Source organism: Erythranthe guttata, chromosome 4 (assembly GCF_056151865.1).
Source record: "Erythranthe guttata isolate IM_541 chromosome 4, IM_541, whole genome shotgun sequence".
Classification (NCBI taxonomy): Eukaryota; Viridiplantae; Streptophyta; class Magnoliopsida; order Lamiales; family Phrymaceae; genus Erythranthe; species Erythranthe guttata.
In genome coordinates this window covers 18,279,760-18,301,985 of record NC_142536.1, presented here as the reverse complement: position 1 = coordinate 18,301,985, position 22,226 = coordinate 18,279,760, and the positions used below count along the sequence as shown (strand labels likewise).

Sequence of the window (22,226 nt, the reverse complement as noted above, 5' to 3'; positions counted from 1 at the left end):
TTTTTTTTTATATAATTTTTTTTATAGAATTATAAGATGCTCGTGCAAAAACATGCGAGCATTTCAACAGTGCTCGTGTGAAATCAGATGAGCACTGTTGAAATGCTCGTGTGTTTTTGCACGAGCACAAAAAATTAATTTTTTTTTTTTTTTTTTTTTAATTGGGTAGGAATAGTGCAAAAGGTAAATAGTTATGGTAAAAAGGTAAAAAATCATGGTAAAAAAGTGCCTGAATGTTTAATTTGGCCTGCGTATATCACTACCCTTAGATGATTCATGTCGTTCTAATCCCATTCCAATACGCGTGACATCCGCGACCATCCAATTTATTGCATTGTCCCGGCTAGGGGTGCAAGTTGGAACGGGAATTCCAATTTCCGCCGGTTCCGATGCGAAAAGTTCCGAATTTGGAACAACTTTTCTCATTCTGATTTTCAAAATTTTCCGATTATTTTGGATTGGAATTGGAATTATGTAAAATAAATTTGGAATTTCTGATTCCCGATCCGATTTAATTTTCGAAATTAATTCCGAAAAATTCCAAAAAAAAAATTCCCGAAAAATACACCCGTAAATATAATATATATTATATCATACTTATTTTCCGAAAAATACACCTATAGGTTTTGGTTTAGGATTTGAGATAATGAATTGTTGTTAGAAGTTTTACTGGATATTATGTTCATTTTTTTAAACTGAAATTTTGCAATTATTCATTTTACTTTTATCGACGTGGATGTTCTTATTTTTGAAAAATTGTGAACATTTTCGAAAATTTCGGCTAAAAGGGTGTTTGGCTAAGCTTATTTTAAACAGCTGATAAGCTCCTACGTCTGATAAGATGTTTTAAGAGCTGATAAACTGTTATGTCTTATTTTTAAGATTTATTTTTAGAGTGTTTGGATAATGAACTTATTTCCTATTTTTACTCATAATAAGATCTTAAATAAAAAGGTGGGGTAGAGGTACTTTTTAAAAAAAATCTTATTTGCTTTCCAACAGCTTTATTTTAAAAAAATAAAGATCTTTTTCTAAAAAATTACCAAACACTTTGGAAGAGCTTATAAGCTCTAAAACATCTTATAAGCTCCTTTTAACATCTTATAAGCTTATGTGATTTCCAATTTTTTTTCGAAATTCCGAAATTTCCAAGCCTTTTGGAATTGGAAAGTATTTTAAGATTCCGAAAATTTTGGAATTGGAATTGGAATTGATGTTGTTCTTCAGAATTTTTTTGGAAATTTTCGAAAAAGAGAATTCCGATCCGATCCATCCGACTTTCACCCCTAATCCTGGCGTTCCATCACTGTTAAGGAATTTGGAACGTTTCTTGGATAAAATGATTGGATTTTCATTATATTAGTTAATCTTATCTGGGCAACCAACCAAGGTCTAAAATAATTGGGTTATTCCGATATAGTAATTGGGTTATTGTTCTGAAAATGGGCCCTAAATGGGCCCATTCCTAATGCTAAAAAAATTACAGGGGCCCAAAAAATAAATAAAGACCGGAGGAGCAAAGGCATTGACGAAAGAATATTCTTTGCACACGTAATGTTTCACTTTCTTGACATTTGGGCAATAACCTCGAAGTTTCCTCGCGCCTCTATTTAATTCACGGAATCTAATTTATTGATTCCCTGCCAACTGCTGTAGGCGCCGTGGCTATTGTCTCGGCCAATGAGATGTTGCCACGTATACTACGCGACGAAAGTTGACTCACGCATGCAGACGTGTCGTTTGATTATTGGTTGTATTCAAGTGGGAACACGATCTACACGAGAAAGATGTTCTGAGACGGCCAAAACTTTTGGAAGGGGCAATGCCCACCAACTCGGTATATTGTGAGGCGCACATCTTTGTTGGCTGAAATCCCAATATTACCCCTCGTTAATTTTACTATATATTAAAGACTTTTCGGCTGACTCATCAAAAAGAATAAAAAAAAAAAAAAGACTTTGGGCTGAACTTATTTTAAATAATTGGGAAACTTAGGTTTGATAAATTATTTTAAGATTAATAAATAATTAAATATTACCACTTATTTTTAAAATTAATTAATAAAGTGTTTAAATAATGACATTGTAAGTTATTTCTATTAATTGTAAGATCTTAATTAAAAATATGAGCTAAATGTATTATTTTAAAAATATCCTAAAAGCTCTATAGCAACTTATTCAAAAAAAAAAATTAAGATCTTTAAAAAAAATATCAAACAATTCGAAAGAGATTATAAACTCTTAAATATTTTATAAGCTATTTTTAACAGGTGCATAGTTAAAAGAAAATCAAAAAAAAAAATCTAATGTTTGGCTCGATATCGAGATTCTCACTTCCCCCAAAATAAAGATGTAATTGTTACGTTTTTTAAACTTGACTCAAATAACATACGGAATTAGAAAATTCAAATGTTTTATGCGTTATTAATACATGATAAGTAATAAAAATAAATAAACGTCGCTCTGTTTTTTAAAAATTATTTTTTAAAACACCTTTTCTCCAAACATTTGTGACATGATTTGATTCCTAAACTGTAAATTATTTTTCTCTTAAAACCAAAAAAAAAAATAGTTTTTATCTCAAATTTCTTCCAAATACACTAAAAATAAAAGAAAAAAAAAATCCTAAAACGAGCCTAAACATATAGCCTAGTAGTTTATGACCCAATTAAGGCTAAGGGCAATTTTGTCATTCGACTTGGCCAAGTAATTTATGACCCAATTGAGGCGAGGGACATGTTGGTCATTTGATGAGTTATGTGCTCTTGTAGATTTGTAGGAAGAGTAGAGAGAGAGAAACTAATTTAAAAAAATAAAAAAAAAAAAAAAAAAAAAAAGTAAAAGCAAAAGATTGGAGGAGAAGGTACGGAGAAGCTAACAAAGGAGGGAGCGCATTACTGTGTTTATTTATATATATATATATATACACCTTGTCGTAGTATAACAAGGAGAACGGTTCCCTGCCTTTTTGTCTCTCTCTCACACACTAACACACACACACACAAACACACACAGACACAGTCTCCAATAAGTAACAATCACACCACCATCTACAGTTTCTAGAGAGAGAAGAGAGGGAGAGAGAGATTTTCAAACCCTGGCACTATTTATTTTCTCACTCCTCAATTTTCCGGTGGATTCTCGAACGCTTGACCTATACGTTATTGCGTAGATAGATATACAGTTCTCAATTGATCGGGGAGCCACCGAGCACAATTGGAGGTGGTGAGTCGACGATAATCGCTTTGGTTATTCGTATTTCAGTTTTAATTTTTTTAAATTTTTAATTGATGCACTGTAGATCGTTTAGTTGAGGATTTAATTTAGTGATGGAAGGTGTTTTCTAATTTTTTTTGGTGTTTATGCATTGACTATTTTTTTCGTTTTCTAGGGTTATTTTTTGTTGGATTTGGTGGCTTGGTGATTTTTTTTTGTGATTTCGGTTATTGATGGGAAAAGGAGGGGAGGATTATGGGAAGAGTGAGAATTCGGGTTCTAGTAAGGAGACGGATGGAGATAGCTTTGCGGCGTGGTCGATAGATGCGAGGGAGTGTGAGGAGAAATACGAGGTGAGCAGAGAGCATGGATTGTCGGGTGGTGATGTCGAGAAAAGAAGGGAGATCTATGGGTTCAATGAATTGGAAAAACATGATGGTCCTTCGATTTTCAGGTTGGTTCTTGACCAGTTTAATGATACATTGGTCAGGATTTTACTGGTGGCAGCAGTGGTTTCCTTTGTGTTGGCATTGTACGATGGGAATGAAGGTGGGGAGATGGAGATTACAGCGTTTGTGGAGCCGTTGGTTATATTCTTGATATTGATTGTGAATGCCATTGTTGGGGTTTGGCAGGAGAACAATGCGGAGAAAGCACTCGATGCATTGAAGGAAATCCAGTCGGAGCATGCATCTGTTATTCGCGATGGTAAAAAGATTTCGCATTTGCCCGCGAAAGAGCTTGTTCCGGGAGATATTGTGGAGTTGAGAGTTGGGGATAAGATTCCTGCAGATATGAGGGTTTTGAGCTTGATCAGCTCAACTCTTCGGGTTGAACAGGGGTCGTTGACTGGAGAGAGTGAGGCAGTTAGCAAGACTACTAAGGCTGTTGCAGCGGATGTTGATATTCAGGGGAAGAAGTGTGTGGTGTTTGCTGGAACGACAGTGGTGAACGGGAATTGTATTTGTTTGGTAACTCAGATTGGGATGAATACAGAGATAGGGAAGGTGCATGCACAGATTCAAGAGGCGGCAGAGAGCGAGGACGATACTCCTTTGAAGAAGAAGTTGAATGAGTTTGGGGAGGCTTTAACTGTCATAATTCTAGTCATCTGCTTTTTGGTGTGGGTAATTAATGTGAAGTATTTTCTTACGTGGGATATTGTCGACGGATGGCCGAGGAATTTCAAGTTCTCGTTTGAGAAGTGCACTTACTACTTTGAGATTGCTGTTGCACTGGCAGTTGCTGCTATTCCCGAAGGTTTGCCTGCAGTTATTACAACTTGCTTGGCACTTGGCACACGTAAGATGGCTGCTAAGAATGCACTTGTTCGCAAGTTACCTAGTGTTGAAACACTTGGTTGCACAACTGTGATTTGCTCGGATAAGACTGGTACTCTGACGACAAACCAGATGGCAGTGGCTAAGCTTGTTGCTATGGGTTCCAACACAAATGCTGTTCGATCATTTGATGTGCAAGGAACTTCCTATGATCCTTTTGATGGGAAGATACTGAACTGGCCTGTGGGTCAATTAGATTCTAACCTTCAAATGATTGCAAAGATTGCTGCTATTTGCAACGATGCCGATGTGGAAAAAGCTGGGCAAGATAAATCCGGACATTATGTTGCAAATGGAATGCCGACTGAGGCTGCACTCAAGGTATTAATTGATTTTTCTTGGTCAAAATTTACAATACATATTTCCAGAAGTTTCATCAACAATTTTTTTCTATCTGGTTCGGTTTGATGATATATATATGCTGTTCTATGAGTTTGTTGCATGTATGTCAACGCATTACCGCTTATGTCTTACCAAGTTAGGCTAATTAGTACCTTTGCAATTTCTTCTCAGTACCATGAACTAACAGTACCTTAATGATTTCTTGTCTGTATCATTTATGTTCCTTTAACATGAACTTTTGCTTTCTTGTTACCGAGTATGAAGTAACTAGAGATTCATAATTTATGAAGGATAAATGCTTGACGTGATTATATTTTCAGGTTCTGGTTGAGAAAATGGGACTTCCAAATGAACTAAGTTCTACATCCTCTTCAGGATATGATGGTGTTTTAAGTAAGTTGTCTTCTAAATAACTCAATTTTTTTTTTGCTATGTTTGGTTTCTGTACTCATTTGCAATTTTTATATGTTCATCGCAGCTTGCGCCTACACATGGAACAAAATTGAACAGCGGATTGCCACCCTTGAGTTTGATCGTGATCGAAAATCCATGGGAGTTATTGTGAGTTCTAGCGTTGGAAACAAGTTATTCGTTAAGGTACGGTTCTTTTCCCCTTTATTAATTATTAATTCCCTGCTACTCAATACTATTAAAGATTTTCATTGATAGGGGCATTTGGTTCAGTGTCTTTCTTTTGTTTTTGGATATACCTACTGCCCTCCCGCACCAAAAAAAAAAGATATAGGTCTTTTTTTGTTGTTTAATTTCGATACTAACTTCCTTGCGATTATGCAGGGTGCAGTTGAGACATTATTGGATAGAAGTTCCTTTGTGCAATTGCTTGATGGCTCGGTTGTAGAACTAGATCAAAGTTTAAGGGAAGTTATATTGGAAAGCCTTCATGAACTGTCAAGCAATGCGTTACGAGTTCTGGGTTTTGCATACAAGCACCATTTACCAGAATTTGATACATATAATGGTGATGAAGACCATCCAGCTCACAAGCTCTTATTGAAACCTGAAACTTATTCTTCAATTGAGAGCAATTTAATTTTTGCTGGCCTTGCTGGTTTAAGGGTGAGGCTTTTTGTTTCTATTTTACTGTTCCCTTCAATTCCACATCGGTTATGAACCTTACAGAAATTCTAAATGAATTGTACGGCTTTTCTAATTGTCAAAGGATCCTCCTCGGAAAGAAGTCCCTCAAGCAATTGAAGATTGCAGAACAGCTGGCATTCGAGTTATGGTAATCACAGGAGATAACAAAGCCACAGCTGAAGCAATTTGTCGTGACATAGGTGTTTTTGGACGCCATGAAGATATCAGTTCAAGGAGCTTGACGGGAAAAGAGTTCATGGAACTCTCCAGTCAGGACAAAGAAAATTATTTAAATCAGGACGGAGGGCTTCTTTTCTCAAGGGCTGAACCAAGACATAAGCAAGAAATCGTGAGGCTGCTCAAGGATTCTGGTGAAGTGGTAGCCATGACTGGGGACGGAGTTAATGATGCACCCGCCCTGAAGTTGGCCGACATTGGGATTGCGATGGGCATTGCAGGGACAGAGGTGATTATTTTATCAATATAATATTCACTGTGCCATCCTATTTATAAATTGATTTTCATTCAAAATCTGCTTCTTCATTCTTGTTTTATAACAAACTATCTCATGATATTCTGGTTTATGTGACTTTACCTATCTGAACAGTGTATCGAAGTATTTCTAATATTTTGTTCTTGCCTTCCTTCTAGGTTGCAAAGGAAGCTTCTGACATGGTTTTGGCGGATGACAATTTCAGCACAATTGTTTCTGCTGTTGGTGAAGGAAGATCCATTTACAACAACATGAAGGCCTTCATCAGGTCTTATTTTTATACTAGTATTCCATCTTCACTAGCTTATATAGTTCGAATTTTATCGATCCTTTTGACATTTTTATTTCAATATTCACCAACTTTTTCTTAGACGTTTAAGCCCCGTAATATTGAGATTATGACTAATTAGGGTCTAGTTGCTTCAAACTATGGCTATAAATGATGTATAAATTGTACTTATATTTGTTATACCTTGTTACAGATACATGATCTCCTCAAACATTGGCGAGGTTGCCTGCATATTTCTCACCGCTGCTTTAGGCATTCCCGAGGGTCTTATTCCGGTACAGCTTCTGTGGGTTAACTTGGTAACCGACGGACCACCAGCTACTGCTTTGGGATTCAATCCACCAGACAAAGATATCATGAAGAAACCTCCTCGTAGAAGTGACGACTCATTGATCAGTCCATGGATTCTATTCCGTTACCTGGTAAAACCTCGTTATTCCCTCATTCCCCTAAAGAAAACTCGAAAATCTCTAAAATAAGTAATTCCATGTTTACTAATTTGTTCGTTTCGATTCAGGTTATTGGAGCTTACGTTGGTATAGCAACAGTGGGAATATTCATAATCTGGTACACTCGTTCGTCTTTCCTAGGCATTGACCTCAGCGGAGATGGCCACAGCCTCGTGACATATTCGCAGCTGTCTAACTGGGGACAGTGCTCAACGTGGGACAATTTCACCGCTTCGCCCTTCATGGCTGGGAATCAAGAAATCAAATTCGACAACCCGTGCGACTATTTCCAGACTGGAAAAATCAAAGCCATGACTCTGTCACTCTCTGTTCTTGTTGCCATCGAGATGTTCAATTCACTGAATGCACTGTCCGAAGATGGAAGCCTTTTGACCATGCCTCCATGGGTCAACCCATGGCTGCTTCTGGCAATGTCGATCTCGTTTGGGCTGCATTTCTTGATCCTGTATGTGCCTTTTCTTGCTCAAATATTCGGCATTGTGCCTCTCAGCCTGAACGAGTGGCTGTTGGTATTGGCCGTGGCTTTGCCCGTGATTCTGATCGATGAGGTTCTCAAGTTTGTGGGTAGGTGTACGAGTGGCATTCGTTATTCGAGTTCGAAAAGATATTCGAAACAAAAAGCAGAGTGAAGATAAGAGAAGATTATTATCGAACTCGTGTTGTAATGGCGTTTACCACTTTGTCCGACCCTTTGATACAGAAAAAATAAAACGGCGTGGAGATTTGATACATTGGTTAGACATTGTAGTACTTTTCAGATATGTAGGATGATTTCAACTTTCTTCTTTTTTATTTTATTTTTTTAATTTTTTTTAATATTTTAACCCAATGATTGCTTGATAATTGTGAGCCAAACTCGTTACATTTGAATCCAAGGAATCGTTTCCAAGATACCATTTTATTTGGTCTTTCATTTTCTATTGTCTTATTTACTTGAGTTTTATTTATTTCTCATACATTTTTGTCTCACTAATAACCCCTTGTATTATTATTTAGTCCCTCATGTCTCTAGTTTCTCATTTTCATCCCTCAACCCTACAATTAATAGTCCTCCAGTGCATAATGTAGTTAACTTTAACCTTTTATTTAGTGGATGAAATAGTAACAATAGAAAAACATATATAATCAAATAAAATATAAAAGGATTCAAATAAAGAATATATGTAGATGATGTATTATAATTATGGGATTATTTTAGAGACCCCTAATTTCCAAATTATATCTAATTAACAACTATGCAGATTCCACTCTATGACTAACCTCCCTCATTTCGAAAATAATTTGACAGACCCCCCTGGGCATACATGAAGTAGCTAAAGTGCCCTTAGTAGCCCTTTTCCTACACATGGACGTTGCCATGTATATGTGATCCCAGCATTTTAATTCTCCGTGAATGCGGAAAACGTGCGACATATCACGGAAACTGATTTTTCTTCGGTATTTCGTGAGATATTCATTTTGTTTCAAACCTTTCGATTTTCGTATTCGGTGTAATTTGTGGATATCTGTATCATCCATTTTCGAATACGTTGACGTCGCCTCTGTAAGTGTTTTTTAAATTTTAACACATCAGAATTAATTGTCGACGAATATTATGTATTATGTAAATCGCTTATAATTTTTGTAGATCTTGTGTTTTTTTTTTTTGTCTTTAAATGTGTTTATGGAGTGATCATGTGTTGATGTATTCTCTGTTTTTGTGTTTTTCATTTGGTAGTTACATGTAGTAATGTTTATCAGATTTCGCGTATGTAGAGTTCGTTGGCAATGTGTATCCATATGTAAGATATATTTGTAAGACTAGTTATAGTTTAGTACTAGTTTTATATGCTTTTGTTGGTTTTTGTGTTTGAGGTGGTGTGAAAGAGTTTATGCAGTGTGTTCGCGTTTACGCAGGCCGAAGAACAAAAAAATTCCTTCTGTTGGGGAAAACATATCAAGGAAGATGAAGTGCAACAGGTGTAATCACATTGGCACCCACAACAAGAGAACTTGTATTATGATCATGGCTTAGAATTTTAACATTTTTCTGAATTTATTTTGCTGGATTGTTTTTTATTGTTTGTTGACATCTGAAATTGAACTAATTACAAATTGGTGTTTGATTTTGCGTTGTTTTCCTATTTGTTGATGGTGTGTCAAACTAGTTCAATGTGTATTGGTCGTGTGCACAACATCACTCGGTCCACAGTTATGTGTAGTTACGTATAGTTGTATGTAGTGATATTGTGCTGAAAAGCATATAATCCGACTCTAACTCTCTAAGTATGAATAGGATGACTTGAACGATTACTTTGGAAATAAGCATCTATATCTACGTTAAGATTGAAGTTTTAGGTATGTTTTAGTTGTTTATTCGTGTATGAAATTGCATGTGTTGTAAATATAAACAAGTATTTTTCTGTATTTGTAGCCATAGTTACATGTAGTTATATTATTGTTGTTGTCTTCAAGTCTCGGTTTATATGTAGGTTTATCGGTTGCAAATTCTTATGAACTAATTGATTGTTTGTGGGGAAAATATTTGGTACAATGGGATGAAACTTTTAATTATAATAAAAGCATAATACACAAAAGTGCAATATCTAAAGCAAAATATTATTGAAAATAACAAAATAAGTTTAATCCCAAGAGTCTGCAGATTCCCAATCGTGCTCGCCCGTCTCTTCATCTTCCAGGCAGTAGTCTGAAGACGATTCGTTAGAAGCACAGAACACATAAACGGAAAAAAGAAAAAAAAAATCGAGAAACAATGTCAATACCCATTTACATATTTTTTTGTAAAAAGTACCTGTTTTCTTCATAACTTTTGCCTTTTTCACCATTGTTCTGGTTTTTGGGGAGGAGCTTTAATACGACAGCGAAGAAACGAGTAGCTTTGTTGTCCGTCGGAGGTGAAAGACGGTGGGTTTTGTGGTCGGCGGTTTCCACAGGCGGAGGTAGGTTGGAGACGACAATCTTCTCTGCTGATATGTTGCGTGTAATTTAGATTTTTGGGGAAATGCGCGGTTATACGGATTTGATTTTGTCAAATTTTTTATTTATTCTCCAGCGTATTTGTCCTGTAGGGGTAGTATTGTACTTTCCTAACTTTAGGGGTATGTCAAAGGAAGATTTTTCATTAGGTTTATCCCTAGTTAATTTGCCTCTTAGGGGTATGTAAAATAAGCCCTATAATTATTAGATATGTTCCTAAATTCAAGTCATATAAAAAACAAAAAAAAGTTCTAAACAATTATTTGCATATTAATATTTTCTGGGGTAAATTACAACCAACCTCCTGAGTTATAGTTAAATTACGAAAAAACTCCTCATATTTGGATAATTACAACCACCCCTCAACTATAAATCTTCTTACACGTCCACTTTTGCGGTTTCGAATTTAGTGGAATCTTATACATTATATGGAATATTCTCAATTTTAGAACCGTTCTATCCTATTCGAGCTCCACATTTTGAAGCTAGATGATTATAAGATGTGTTTTTCGTCCTGTATATATCAGATTGCGGTGCATCAAAAACTGTATTTTTGATTAAACGAGTTCAAACTAACGAGTTCAAACTAGAGAACATTCCACGGAATCTAGATGATTATGCTGAATTTGACATTATAAGGGTGGATATGTAAGAAGATTCATAGTTGAAGGGTAGATGTAATTATCCAAACCTGAGCGTTTTCTTCGTAATTTGACCATACCTCAGGGGTTGGTTGTAATTTACTCTATTTTTTATAATATTGTAAGTTATATTTTTTTGTTTGAAAATATTATTTGTAAATTCTAAAATTAATTATTTTTTATCTTTTCATAATTTATCAAAAAAAAATTGACAATAGAATATTCCATCAAATTTTAAAGGAATTCCGTTAAATTGAACTAAATTCTTACGAATACAAATCTTATTGGTACCATATTTAGGATTGAGGGTCGAATCCTAGTACTCACCTAATTCGGGAACTATAAAAATAAGTAAAAAAATAAAAAACCAATTATTAAAGTGTCCTAGTCCTAATTAAACTTCCTCGTTGCATGTCTTCAAATCCTACTTGAAAAGGTATTTAATGTATATATATACTATATATATAGATAAATAATATCCATCTGACCTAAATAAATTTGCAGCAAGAAAAAAGATGGGCGCAAACAAGAAGCTTTTTCCGGAGGGATCCACTTATTTCAACGTCGTTTACAAGTGGCCGGAATCCGATGCTGAGTTCATCAAGTCGTTGATCTCCGGTGGTTGCGAGAATATTGACAAGGGCGGCAATGATGGTTGCGATAGTATTGGCAAGGGCGGCGGCAATGATGGCGGTGTTGGTGGATGCGGCCGAGACAGGAAGAAGGCGGCAGATGCGTACGTCGCATGCAGACGGGTATTTTTGAGAAGCTACACTTTCTCAAGAGAAGAAGACTACACCTATGACTGGCTCGGCTACCCTAAATATAAGAGAAAGAGACGATCCGATGGCGGCTGCCACCGGAGTAATAAGTCGTTCAACTCCGTTCTCCGGCGGATGATGTCTTGCGGTAGCGTTAAGATTAATGATGTTGTTGATTGAAGGTGTTTTGTTAGGTTTTGATTTTTTTTTTTTTATTTATTATCTTTATTTGTATCGTAATTTATTTGAACAATAATATAATAAAGTATATATTACCGTAATTTTCCAAAATATTGCACAAAAATTAAGGGCGTTCGTCGTATATGAGACAATTTCTTCGTGATGAACGGTACGTAGTTTGAAGACTTTGGTTTTTTGAAGAGAATTTTGGTTATTTGTAAGTTAAACCGTTGATACACACCACCAACGTGAATTTATTTATTTTTGTGTCTTGCTGTGTATGTGAATAATAAAGATCTATTTCATAAATTTCACGTGCTCTAGCATAGTAGAAATCAGATGATATAATTTGTTTTCTTCTTTTTTTTATTGAAATTTAGGATTGCAATTAGGCGAATTAGTGTTTCCAAAATTAAGGAAATCTAGTAGAATTAAGTATTATCTCGTTTTTTTTACTATATTTGGTAATGATTTGTGTTTTCTAATTTGATTAAGTTTTAAGATCTATTTGGTTACGAGTTCAAGACATTTATGGAAAAAAGAAACTCGTCGTCCTTTGCTTAATTTTTCAATGAATTTCGAGTATATTCTATAGGATTAATTCTTTTTAGGGCTTCCATGCTCCGTCCCTTCGTCATTAAACATTGTCTTTTAATTCCATCGAAATTGTATAATAAGAAATAAAAAAATTCAAAAATTAGAATGAAATTTTTTTGTTCCAAAATAAAAAAAAAATTGGATCGAAATAAAAAAAATGGACAATTATATAAATATTTTTAAATATTGAATTATAACATTGAAGCGCCATAAAATATGGTTCGAAACGACCCGCCCAAATTTCCCGGGTCGACCGCCTGTTAAACGGAGCCCCGCGGGTCAAAAAATTAAGTCTTCGTTTTCGATGAGGTCATCGGGAACCGGACACATTGACGGAATATTCTCCTAACGGAGGCGTTTTGGGGGTTCAAATCGGCGAGTTAAACTGAGAAACTAGCGGACTTCATACCGCAATTATTCTGGTAAATAAATTGGATGGAGTCCATTGATGAACCCTAAACCCATCTCAATTCTCAGGTGCTCGTTCTTATTTTCCCCCTTTTTCAAAATTCCCATCTGATTATCAATATTTTCAATTTATCTATGGAATCTTCAATCAAAATTTCTATTCCCACTTGATAATTAAGAATTAATTAAATATGAGATTTAAAAAAAATATATATATATATATATATATATATATATATATATATATATATATATATATATATATATATATATATATATATATATATATATATATATTGCATTGACCTAATTAAAACCCCAACTCATTGTAATGAACATTGAATCTGAAAATTCTGATTGATTTCATATGAAGAAGAATCATATCATCTTCATCCTAATTTCATCCATTTCCATTTTATCAGCCTCAGCCAATGGTAAAATTACTTTCATACCCTTTATCTCATTAGATAATCATATTATTTGTGCTTACTTAATATAATTTAAAACAGTTTTTACGAGCATTGATTGCGGGTCGTCGGAAAATCACACCGATAAGAATCTAATCGAGTGGACAGGAGACAATGGCTACGTACAAACCGGAGAATCGAAGGTTGTCCAAAACCGAAAGTACTCATTATACCCTGCAATGGACACCCTAAGAGTGTTCACTGCTCGGAGAAAGAACTGCTACTCGATCGGAGTTGACAAGGGCGAAAGGGTAATTTTACGTGTGGGCTTTTACTATGGGAATTACGACAATAGGTCTTCGCCTCCGAGTTTCGGTATTCAGTTTGATGGGAATAATTGGGCGACGGTTGACTCTTCGAGCACGCAGTTTGTCTTTTACGAGGTGACTTATGTTACGAAACGGGATTATGTGAGTGTTTGTGTTGCTCAAACTCAACGGGATCAATTCCCGTTTATATCGAGTATTGAAATTCGGGGATTGGAATCCACTATGTATAGCCGTGGTGATCAAGATTACCCACTGCATTTGATCAAAAGGGTTGCTTATGGTACAAATGAAGTTATCAGGTATCTCAACTTCAAATATATATATATATATATATATATATATATATATATATATATATATATATATATATATATATATATATATATATATATATATATATATATATATATATATAACATGGGGAGTTCTTTATCAATTCAGTATAACACAGGGGTACTAAATGCAATAAATTCTGAATTCCGTTGATTCCATAAAAGATATTTCCAATTTTGGACAATATTTTTCATTCCAAACTTCGAAAGTTTCAACTTTGATCTGATTTTTCCGATTGCAACGGAGTTGGAATACATATTAGATTTTGATTTCCGATCCGATTTTAATTTCCTAAAAAATCTGACAATTTTTCTGAAGATTACACTTATATCAATATTGTTAGCAACTTGTATCATAGTTAACCAAAAAATTTAGAATTTCCGAATTCCGCCGATTCCGATCCAAAACTTTTCGTTTTAGTAACAAGTTTTTTAAGTCCAATTCCAAAATTCCAATTTTCGATTTTCCAAATATGTTTTAAACAAAATTGGAATTAGATTTCCGTTTTCGAAAAAAAAAGGATTTTTTTCTCCTTCTGATTTCCACCTTTAATAATTATCTACCTAATGCATGTATACAGTATATACAACAGATAATAATACAGAACGAAATCAAAATTGCAGATATAGAGACGATCCTCACGACAGAGTGTGGGCCCCAGCGGTACGCAAACCCGGACTAATCGACGTCGCAAGTGATGCTCCCCACATTCGAACCGGTATATTAGACCGGCCTCCATCTGCAGTGCTCCAAAATGCAATGACTGCAGTTGACCCATCCGATAGGATAAAATTTCGATTGCAATTCCCTCCGGTTAATTTTAATATCTACTTAAGTATGTATTTTTCCGAAGTGTCTCTGCTCAACACAACCACCGAAAAGCGATCCTTTCAACTTCTTATAGACGACGAACCCATTTTGGATAGTCCGATTGTACCGCCTTATGGGAGCTGCCTCGAAGTGTACGATAGCAATATTACGGTTTTTTCGAATATTACATTTGCTTTGGCCCCTATGGAGGAATCGACATTGCCACCTATTATTAATGCAATGGAAATTTTCCTAATCGGAGATTTGCTCGAAGATGGAACCGATAGCAAAGATGGTGGAAACTCTTGTTCTTGTTTATTTACTAATGATTTTTCTTTTTGTTATTATTTTAATGGATTTGTTTTTTTGGTGATTTAATTAGTTGAGGGATTATTGATTTTGCAAAGTGCTTTCGGCGTGCTACAAGATTGGAGCGGCGATCCGTGTTTACCGAAGCCTTATTCGTGGGAATGGATCGAATGTAACAGCGACCCTAGGCCGCGAGTAACAGCACTGTAATATTTTTTATATATATATATATATATATATATATATATATATATATATATATATATATATATAACTGAAAAATATTAAGGAAAATGATTTCATATATTTTTTTAAATATGTTTCTTGATAACAGGTATCTTAGTAGCTTTGATCTCACAGGGGTGGTTCCAGATTTTAGTACAATGGATGCACTTGAAACAATGTGAGAATATTTAATTTAATTTATTAAACATGTTTTAGCTAATTAATTAATTAAATAATTAATTTTCTATGTTTCTAATAATAGTTTCTTGATTTGCAGAGATTTTCATAATAACACCTTAAAAGGGCCAATCCCTGAATTCCTTGCCACATTACCTAATCTTAAACAACTGTAAGCACATTTTTCAACATTTTCCAAAATATTTAATTTACGGTAAATTAAAACACCCCTGAGTATGGTCAAATTACGAAAAAATCCCTCCTGTTTGGGTAATTACAATCACCCCTAAACTATAAATCTTCTTACACGTCCACCTTGCGGTGTCAAATTTAGTAGAATGTTCTAAATTATATGGACTATTCTCAATTTTGTACCCGTTTTATCCCATTCGAACTCCACATTTTGAAGCAAGATGATCATAAAATGTATTTTTTGGCTTGTATATTTCATATTGTGGTGCATCAGAAAATGCATTTTAAAAACGAGTACAAACTAGAGAACATGCCACGGAATCTAGAAGATTATGTTGTATATGACACCATAACGGGTGGACGTGTAAGAAGATTCATAGTTGAGGGGTAGATGTAATAATTCAAACATGAGGGTTTTTTTCGTAATTTGACCATACCTCGGGGGTGTTTGTAATTTACCCTTAATTTTATGAACTATTAATTAGTAGAAAATTAAATGATTTATTTTGTTCATATATATATACACCACAGGAATCTGGCAATCAACGAATTCAGCGGCCCTGTACCGGATTCTTTGTCGAAGAAAATCGGCCTAAATTTAGTGTGAACTCGAGTTTCGAAAAGTGCTTTTTTATTGATTTTGAATTAAAAAATTAATAAAATAAAAATGATGGTCTTATATTAATTTCCAGGGTAACAGGCAATCCTGATCTCTGCACATCAGGGAACTCTTGCAAGACTTATACTAGTTCTTCACTAACCGAATAATCGAGGATTGGGCTATTCTGCACTACGACGAAGATGAAGAAAAAGATAAGTTTCTTCGATTTTTGTTATCTGAGTTTAAGTTATTAATATGTTAGGCTATTTTCATAGTAAGTTCCCGATTAGAAGTTATCGGTTCAGGGTATATTAGTTGGCACCAACAAATACCGATAATTCCTTCGTTACCAAAAAAAAAAAAAAAAAAAAAAAAAAAAAACCGGAATTAGGAGCCATGAATAAGTCAACGATGACAAGGAAGATTTTTGTGCAAGAATCTAAATGCCAGCAAAGTGTTGCAGCTAAATCTACACCAATCAAAACATACCAAGATACTGCCTGATACTTGAAAGGTTTCGATATATTTTCGAAATCTTGCATTTCTTGAGCATTACTCTTCAAGTTTTTAGTTTATATTAAACAAGATTCGATTAACTTGTAATCTTATTTATATCAATTACAATGTAAAAGAGAACAAACACATTGTAATTGTTCGAGTTCGTTTAATTAGTTAAGAAAAATTCTATGTATGAAATCTGAATTATCGTTCTAGATTTGTCCGATGCTGTTTTTACCATTTTCGTATGGTTTGCAAGTTATTACACAATAATAAAATTTATTTATTGCACATACATGAATGAATTTTTTTTTTATGTCGACGAAAATGATATTTCGGGACGGTGTTAAATAAAAACAAAATGATATAGTGGGTTGACTGCAACGGTCAACTCCTTGTGTTCAGCTTTGACTTCTCCTCTATTTGTTCATTATGAACCATGAATCTACATGTGCAGCCAATGGAGACTGCCCCAAATGAAATCAATCACCAATTAATCATGGACTCACAATTCCAACCAGCAAATATGTGTCGACTGCTATTAAGTTCTACTGACTAAATAGTAATGACTAATAATACAGTCGATTGATAAGATTCGTATTTATTCAAAATTACTATAAAAATTAAAGTCCGTTGTTATACTACATGCTATTATTTCATTTATTTGGTAGCATTCCGTTCCCATACAATTAATTTTGTAGGAGAATAACTAAACAAGAAGAAGAAAAATAAAACAATTTTATTCCTAAAATCATAATTTAATTTTATCATGTAAGATGTTTTATTGTCAAATTCAATATAATACCAGAATTTAATTAATTTAATACGAGAACTAATCTAACGAGACGAACATATTATTGACTAAATAAATAATTAGTCATTAAGGAATTAATTCAATACAGGTGATCGAACGAGGGCTGAGAAATTGTGAATATCTTAAAATTAAATAAATAACTAGTCAATAAAAAGTTAATATAATCCAATTCGATGTGATCCGAATCAAGTCAACTCATGCAAATGAAGTCAACTTTACATTCTTGTATTAATTCTGTCCATTCAATGTAAGCTATATAATTCAGACAAGAACTCTTTGGCATTCAAGAGAGAGTATATAAATTGAAGGACTAAATCTCAATTATCAATATCAAATTTCCCTATGGCAATCCTGATCCATATCATCTTCCTCCTTTTCTCTCTCTGCATTTTATCAACCTCAGCTAATGGTAAGTATTTACTTTCCAGCCCTTTTATACTAGCTTAATTAATATCTAGTCCTCTAATATTAATTTATTTGTCTCATGCAGTTTTCGTGAGCATAGACTGTGGATCGTCGAAAACAACGTACACCGACGAAAATCTACTCGTGTGGACAGGAGACGAAGCCTACATGCAAAACGGGGAATCGAAGGTTGTCGGAACAAGCAACTCCGTATCCCCTGTAATGGACACACTAAGAGTGTTCACTACTCGTAAAAAGAACTGCTACTCGATCGAAGCTAGCAAGGGCGAAAGGGTAATTGTGCGCGCTAGTTTTTTCTACGGGAACTACGACGGGTTGTCTTCGCCGCCGTCCTTCGATCTTCAATTCGACGGGAACTATTGGGTGACCGTTGACACTTCGGGTACGGAGTATGCTTATTACGAGGCGACTTATGTTACGAGATTGGATTATGTGAGTGTTTGCGTTGCTCAAACGAAACCCGGTCAATTCCCGTTTATTTCGGCTATTGAAGTTCGTAGCGTGGGATTGACAATGTATAGCAATGGTGATCAAGATTATCCCCTTCATTTGATCAAAAGGGTTGCTTATGGTGCTAATGAAACTATAAGGTATCAATTTCATATATATATACTCATTTTCTTGGATTTAGATTTCTTCTTCTTTTTTTCTTGGAAACTTGCACTAATTTATAGTTTTTATCTCTCAAATTTGCACCAATTTCATGCCTGGTCTTTCGTGTTCACAAAACAATATATTTGGTCCCCCATATATGCTTAAAAATTCAACACTTTTAGTCTTTTCCGTCAATTTTTTGTTAGTATTAACGGAATCAAGCGTGTGCCCTAAAATGCATTAACTCGGTAAATTGAAGGAAATGACCAAAATTGTTAAATTATTGAAATATGAGGGACTAAATGTGTTTTTCATGAATATGGAGGACCAAATATGGAATTGATACAAACTTGAGGGGTGGAAACTATAATTTTCCCATTTCTTATCTCAACTTAGTTGAGGGCAAAATTGGAAATTTCACTAGGTATAATTAACATAGGATATCGACGAAGAAGGGCATGCCGCATGTCGGCATGTGTGAGATAATATTTTTTGTTATTGCATTTTAGTACATTTATATTATATTGAATTGCTAAAAAACCATTGTGTTATTATAAATATTAGCAAAAAACCCCCACAATGCAGTTATTTTAGCACATGACCCCTAAATGATGGTTTATAGGGCGTGGTTTTCTCTTATATTTATAACATGATGAGTAGTCCTTTTAATAATTCAGATGAACCTTTTTTTAATAAATAAATAATTTCGGTTTTGGTTTCGGTTTCGGTTTCGAAACTAATTAATTTCCTGCCACATATTAGATACATAGACGACCCTTACGACAGATTATGGACACCAGCAGTAGGCAAAAATGGGCTAATCAACGTACCAAGCGACACTTTCCTCGCCACGACAACAGCACTGGACCAACCTCCCACTCCAGTTCTCCAGAATGCAGTTACTGCAGTTACACCCACGACAACAATCCAGTTGCTCGTGGGTTCGTTCCCTCCAGTTGGCGTTCCCGTCTACTTGAACATGTACTTCTCCGAAGTCGCTGAGCTGGACGCAACCACCCAAAAGAGATCCTTTCAAGTTCTTATGGACAACAACCCGCTATTGGACCAGCCCTTGGTCCCGCCTTACGGGGACTGCACGGAACTGTACGCTAGCAACCTCACCGTTTCTTCGAATACGAGTTTTACATTAGTGCCTACCGATGACTCGACTCTCCCCCCTCTCATCAACGCTATGGAAGTTTTCCTTATCGGAGATTTGCTTACGGATGGAACTAACGGCAAAGATGGTATAGTAAATTTTTTTTTTTTTCTTTTTAAATTTATTTGAGTTTAATCACAATGATTTATACTAATGTTTTTTTTTTTTTCGGAATTTTAGTTGAAGGATTATCTTCTTTGCAAAATGCTTTTGCTACGCTACAAGATTGGGGTGGGGACCCTTGTCTGCCGGCGCCTTACTCGTGGGACTGGATCAACTGTAGCAGCGATCCTGTGCCGCGAGTAACAGCATTGTAATCTCTACACTCATTTTAAATCCCACTCTTGATATTTTTTTCGGTTTACAATACTAGGTTTTTGAAACATAATACGACACATACAAATCGGTTTTTTTTTTCTTGGTGTGTGATATATATATGTTTCTTGATCGCAGGTATCTTAGTAGCTTTGATCTCACAGGGGTGGTTCCAGATTTTAGTACAATGGATGCACTTGAAACAATGTGAGAATATTTAATTTATTAAACATGTTTTAGCTAATTAATTAAATAATTAATTTTCTATTTTTCTAATTATAGTTTCTTAATTTGCAGAGATTTTCATAACAACACCTTAGAAGGGCCAATCCCTGAATTCCTTGCCACTTTACCAAATCTTAAACAACTGTAAGCACATTTTTCAACATTTTCCAAAATATTTAATTTTATTAAATATTAATTAGTAGAAAATTAAATGATTTATTTTGTTCATATGTAATATATATACCACAGGAATCTGGCAAGCAACCAATTCAGCGGCCCTGTACCGGATTCTTTGTCGAAGAAAAACGGCCTAAATTTAGTGTAAGAAAATTGCACTTCATAATTCTTGCTCGAAAAAAGTTCCATTTAATAATAATAATTAAAAAAAATACTTGGAAAAAATAATCATCATATTTTATATTTTTCTCCAGGGTGACAGGTAATCCTGGTTTGTGCAAATCAGGAAACTCATGCAAGAGTTCTTCTACACCAACCAATAATAATAATCCAGGAATTGGGGGATCTAATAATAATAAGAAGAAGAAAAATAAATTGGGTTTAATAATTGGAATCACAGTTCCAATTTTTATAATAATATGGGCTGTATTGGGAGCCATCCTTATATTGAAACACAAGAGAAGAAAAACTGCTGCAATTAGCTCAGGTCAGTAAATACTTTCGGAACGACGATTCGAGTCCCGTCGATTTTTTATTCCAAAATTTCCGATTTTCGAATATTTTTGTCTTCATTTTAATTTTTGATATTCTAATTTATTTTTTTAGGAGGAGCAAACATGCCACAAACATCAACGATAAACCCTCAAATAATAGGTGGAGTGGGTGATTCGGTTATGAACGAAATCAAGGTAAACATGGAGTACGATCAAGGCGACGATCAAACAAATCAGCACGCAAATGGAACTACTTCTTCGAGTTAATTACTTAAGCTGCATTTTTGTTAATTAAAAAACGCAGATGTGTTCGATTTTAATTTATTTATTTATTTTGAGTTTGTAGAGTATTGTTTAGAGCTTGTAAGCTAGCCTTGCCCTTGTGATTTTCTATAAGATTCATTTTTTTATTAATTACCTCATTTTGGACTAGTGAATGTTCTTTGCTAGTTGCAGTTTTAAGTTTGGTTACTCGGATTTAACTCATAGAAGAAAACATGATAATTCAAAATTATTTCATAAAATATTTGGAAAAAAAAATATCAAGAATCATCGAATTTTAGAATATCGAAATTGGGTCGGAAATCATAATAAAAAATTTAATATTCCAATATTTCAATTAGAAAAATCGGAATATCGGATATCAAAATGAAGATATTTGGTCAAAAGTCGAAAAATTCCGTCGGAATTAAAAAAGTTCGCTTTGACTTGCACTTTGTCGGACCCTTTGATACAGAAAAAAATAAAACGGCGTGGAGATTTGATACATTGGTTAGACATTGTAGTACTTTTCAGATATGTAGGATGATTTCAACTTTCTTTTTTTTGTTTTTTTATTTTTTTTGATTTTAAATATTTTTTTTAAAATATTTTTAACCCAATGATTGCTTGATAATTGTGAGCCAAACTTGTTACATTTGAAGCCAAGGAATCGTTTCCAAGATACTAATTTATTTGGTCTCTTTCATTTTCTATTGTCTTATTGACATTGTTTACTTGAGTTTTATTATTTTTGGTATATTTTTTAGTCTCGCAAATAAATTCAGTTAACTTTAACGAAATAGTAACAATAGGAAAACATATATCAACAAAAAGATAATTTCTAAACAATTCAAGTTATGTTCCTAAATTCAAGTAATATCAACAAAAAGGTAATTCTAAACAATTATTTGCATATTAATATTTTCTATAATATTTTTTTAAGTTATATTTTTTTTGTTTGCAAATATTATTTTTAAATTATAAAATTAATTATTTATTATCTTTTCATAATGTATCAAAAATAATTAAAATGGAATATTCCATCAAATCTTAAAGGAATTCCGTTAAAT

The 22,226-nt window shown here is 34.2% G+C and overlaps 3 protein-coding genes across 7 annotated transcripts; all 3 read left to right on the top strand.

Annotated features, from left to right (window-relative positions):
• Positions 1–2,786: 2,786 nt before the first annotated feature.
• Positions 2,787–21,776, top strand: LOC105949012 (calcium-transporting ATPase 4, endoplasmic reticulum-type). 4 transcript variants are annotated; one of them, XR_016030937.1, is made up of 10 exons: positions 2,787–3,224; positions 3,391–4,876; positions 5,218–5,290; positions 5,376–5,494; positions 5,693–5,974; positions 6,078–6,461; positions 6,647–6,756; positions 6,971–7,199; positions 7,295–7,994; positions 21,681–21,776. XR_016030937.1 is itself a non-coding variant. In XM_088817165.1 (9 exons), the coding sequence occupies exons 2-9, from the start codon at positions 3,449–3,451 to the stop codon at positions 7,874–7,876; spliced, it is 3,207 nt and encodes a 1,068-aa protein (XP_088673291.1). In that variant the 5' UTR covers positions 2,787–3,224; positions 3,391–3,448; the 3' UTR covers positions 7,877–8,136. The 4 variants fall into 4 exon arrangements, 2 of the variants coding, with proteins under 2 accessions (XP_088673291.1, XP_088673292.1); XR_016030938.1 differs by having other exon boundaries at positions 2,853–3,221; XM_088817165.1 differs by lacking the exon at positions 21,681–21,776 and having other exon boundaries at positions 7,295–8,136.
• LOC105967913 (putative leucine-rich repeat receptor-like serine/threonine-protein kinase At2g19230) lies at positions 12,585–16,889 on the top strand. 2 transcript variants are annotated; one of them, XM_088817168.1, is made up of 8 exons: positions 12,585–12,824; positions 13,320–13,845; positions 14,503–14,984; positions 15,072–15,204; positions 15,333–15,401; positions 15,501–15,572; positions 16,124–16,195; positions 16,285–16,889. In XM_088817168.1, exons 2-8 carry the CDS (start codon positions 13,457–13,459, stop codon positions 16,358–16,360), a joined length of 1,293 nt encoding a protein of 430 aa, XP_088673294.1. In that variant the 5' UTR covers positions 12,585–12,824; positions 13,320–13,456; the 3' UTR covers positions 16,361–16,889. The 2 variants fall into 2 exon arrangements, with proteins under 2 accessions (XP_088673294.1, XP_088673293.1); XM_088817167.1 differs by lacking the exon at positions 12,585–12,824 and adding an exon at positions 13,107–13,244.
• LOC105949172 (putative LRR receptor-like serine/threonine-protein kinase PAM74) lies at positions 17,703–21,327 on the top strand. The gene is made up of 9 exons (XM_012972461.2): positions 17,703–17,914; positions 17,996–18,521; positions 19,288–19,772; positions 19,865–19,997; positions 20,138–20,206; positions 20,297–20,368; positions 20,474–20,545; positions 20,656–20,888; positions 21,008–21,327. Exons 1-9 carry the CDS (start codon positions 17,848–17,850, stop codon positions 21,160–21,162), a joined length of 1,812 nt encoding a protein of 603 aa, XP_012827915.2. The 5' UTR covers positions 17,703–17,847; the 3' UTR covers positions 21,163–21,327.
• Positions 21,777–22,226: the final 450 nt, after the last annotated feature.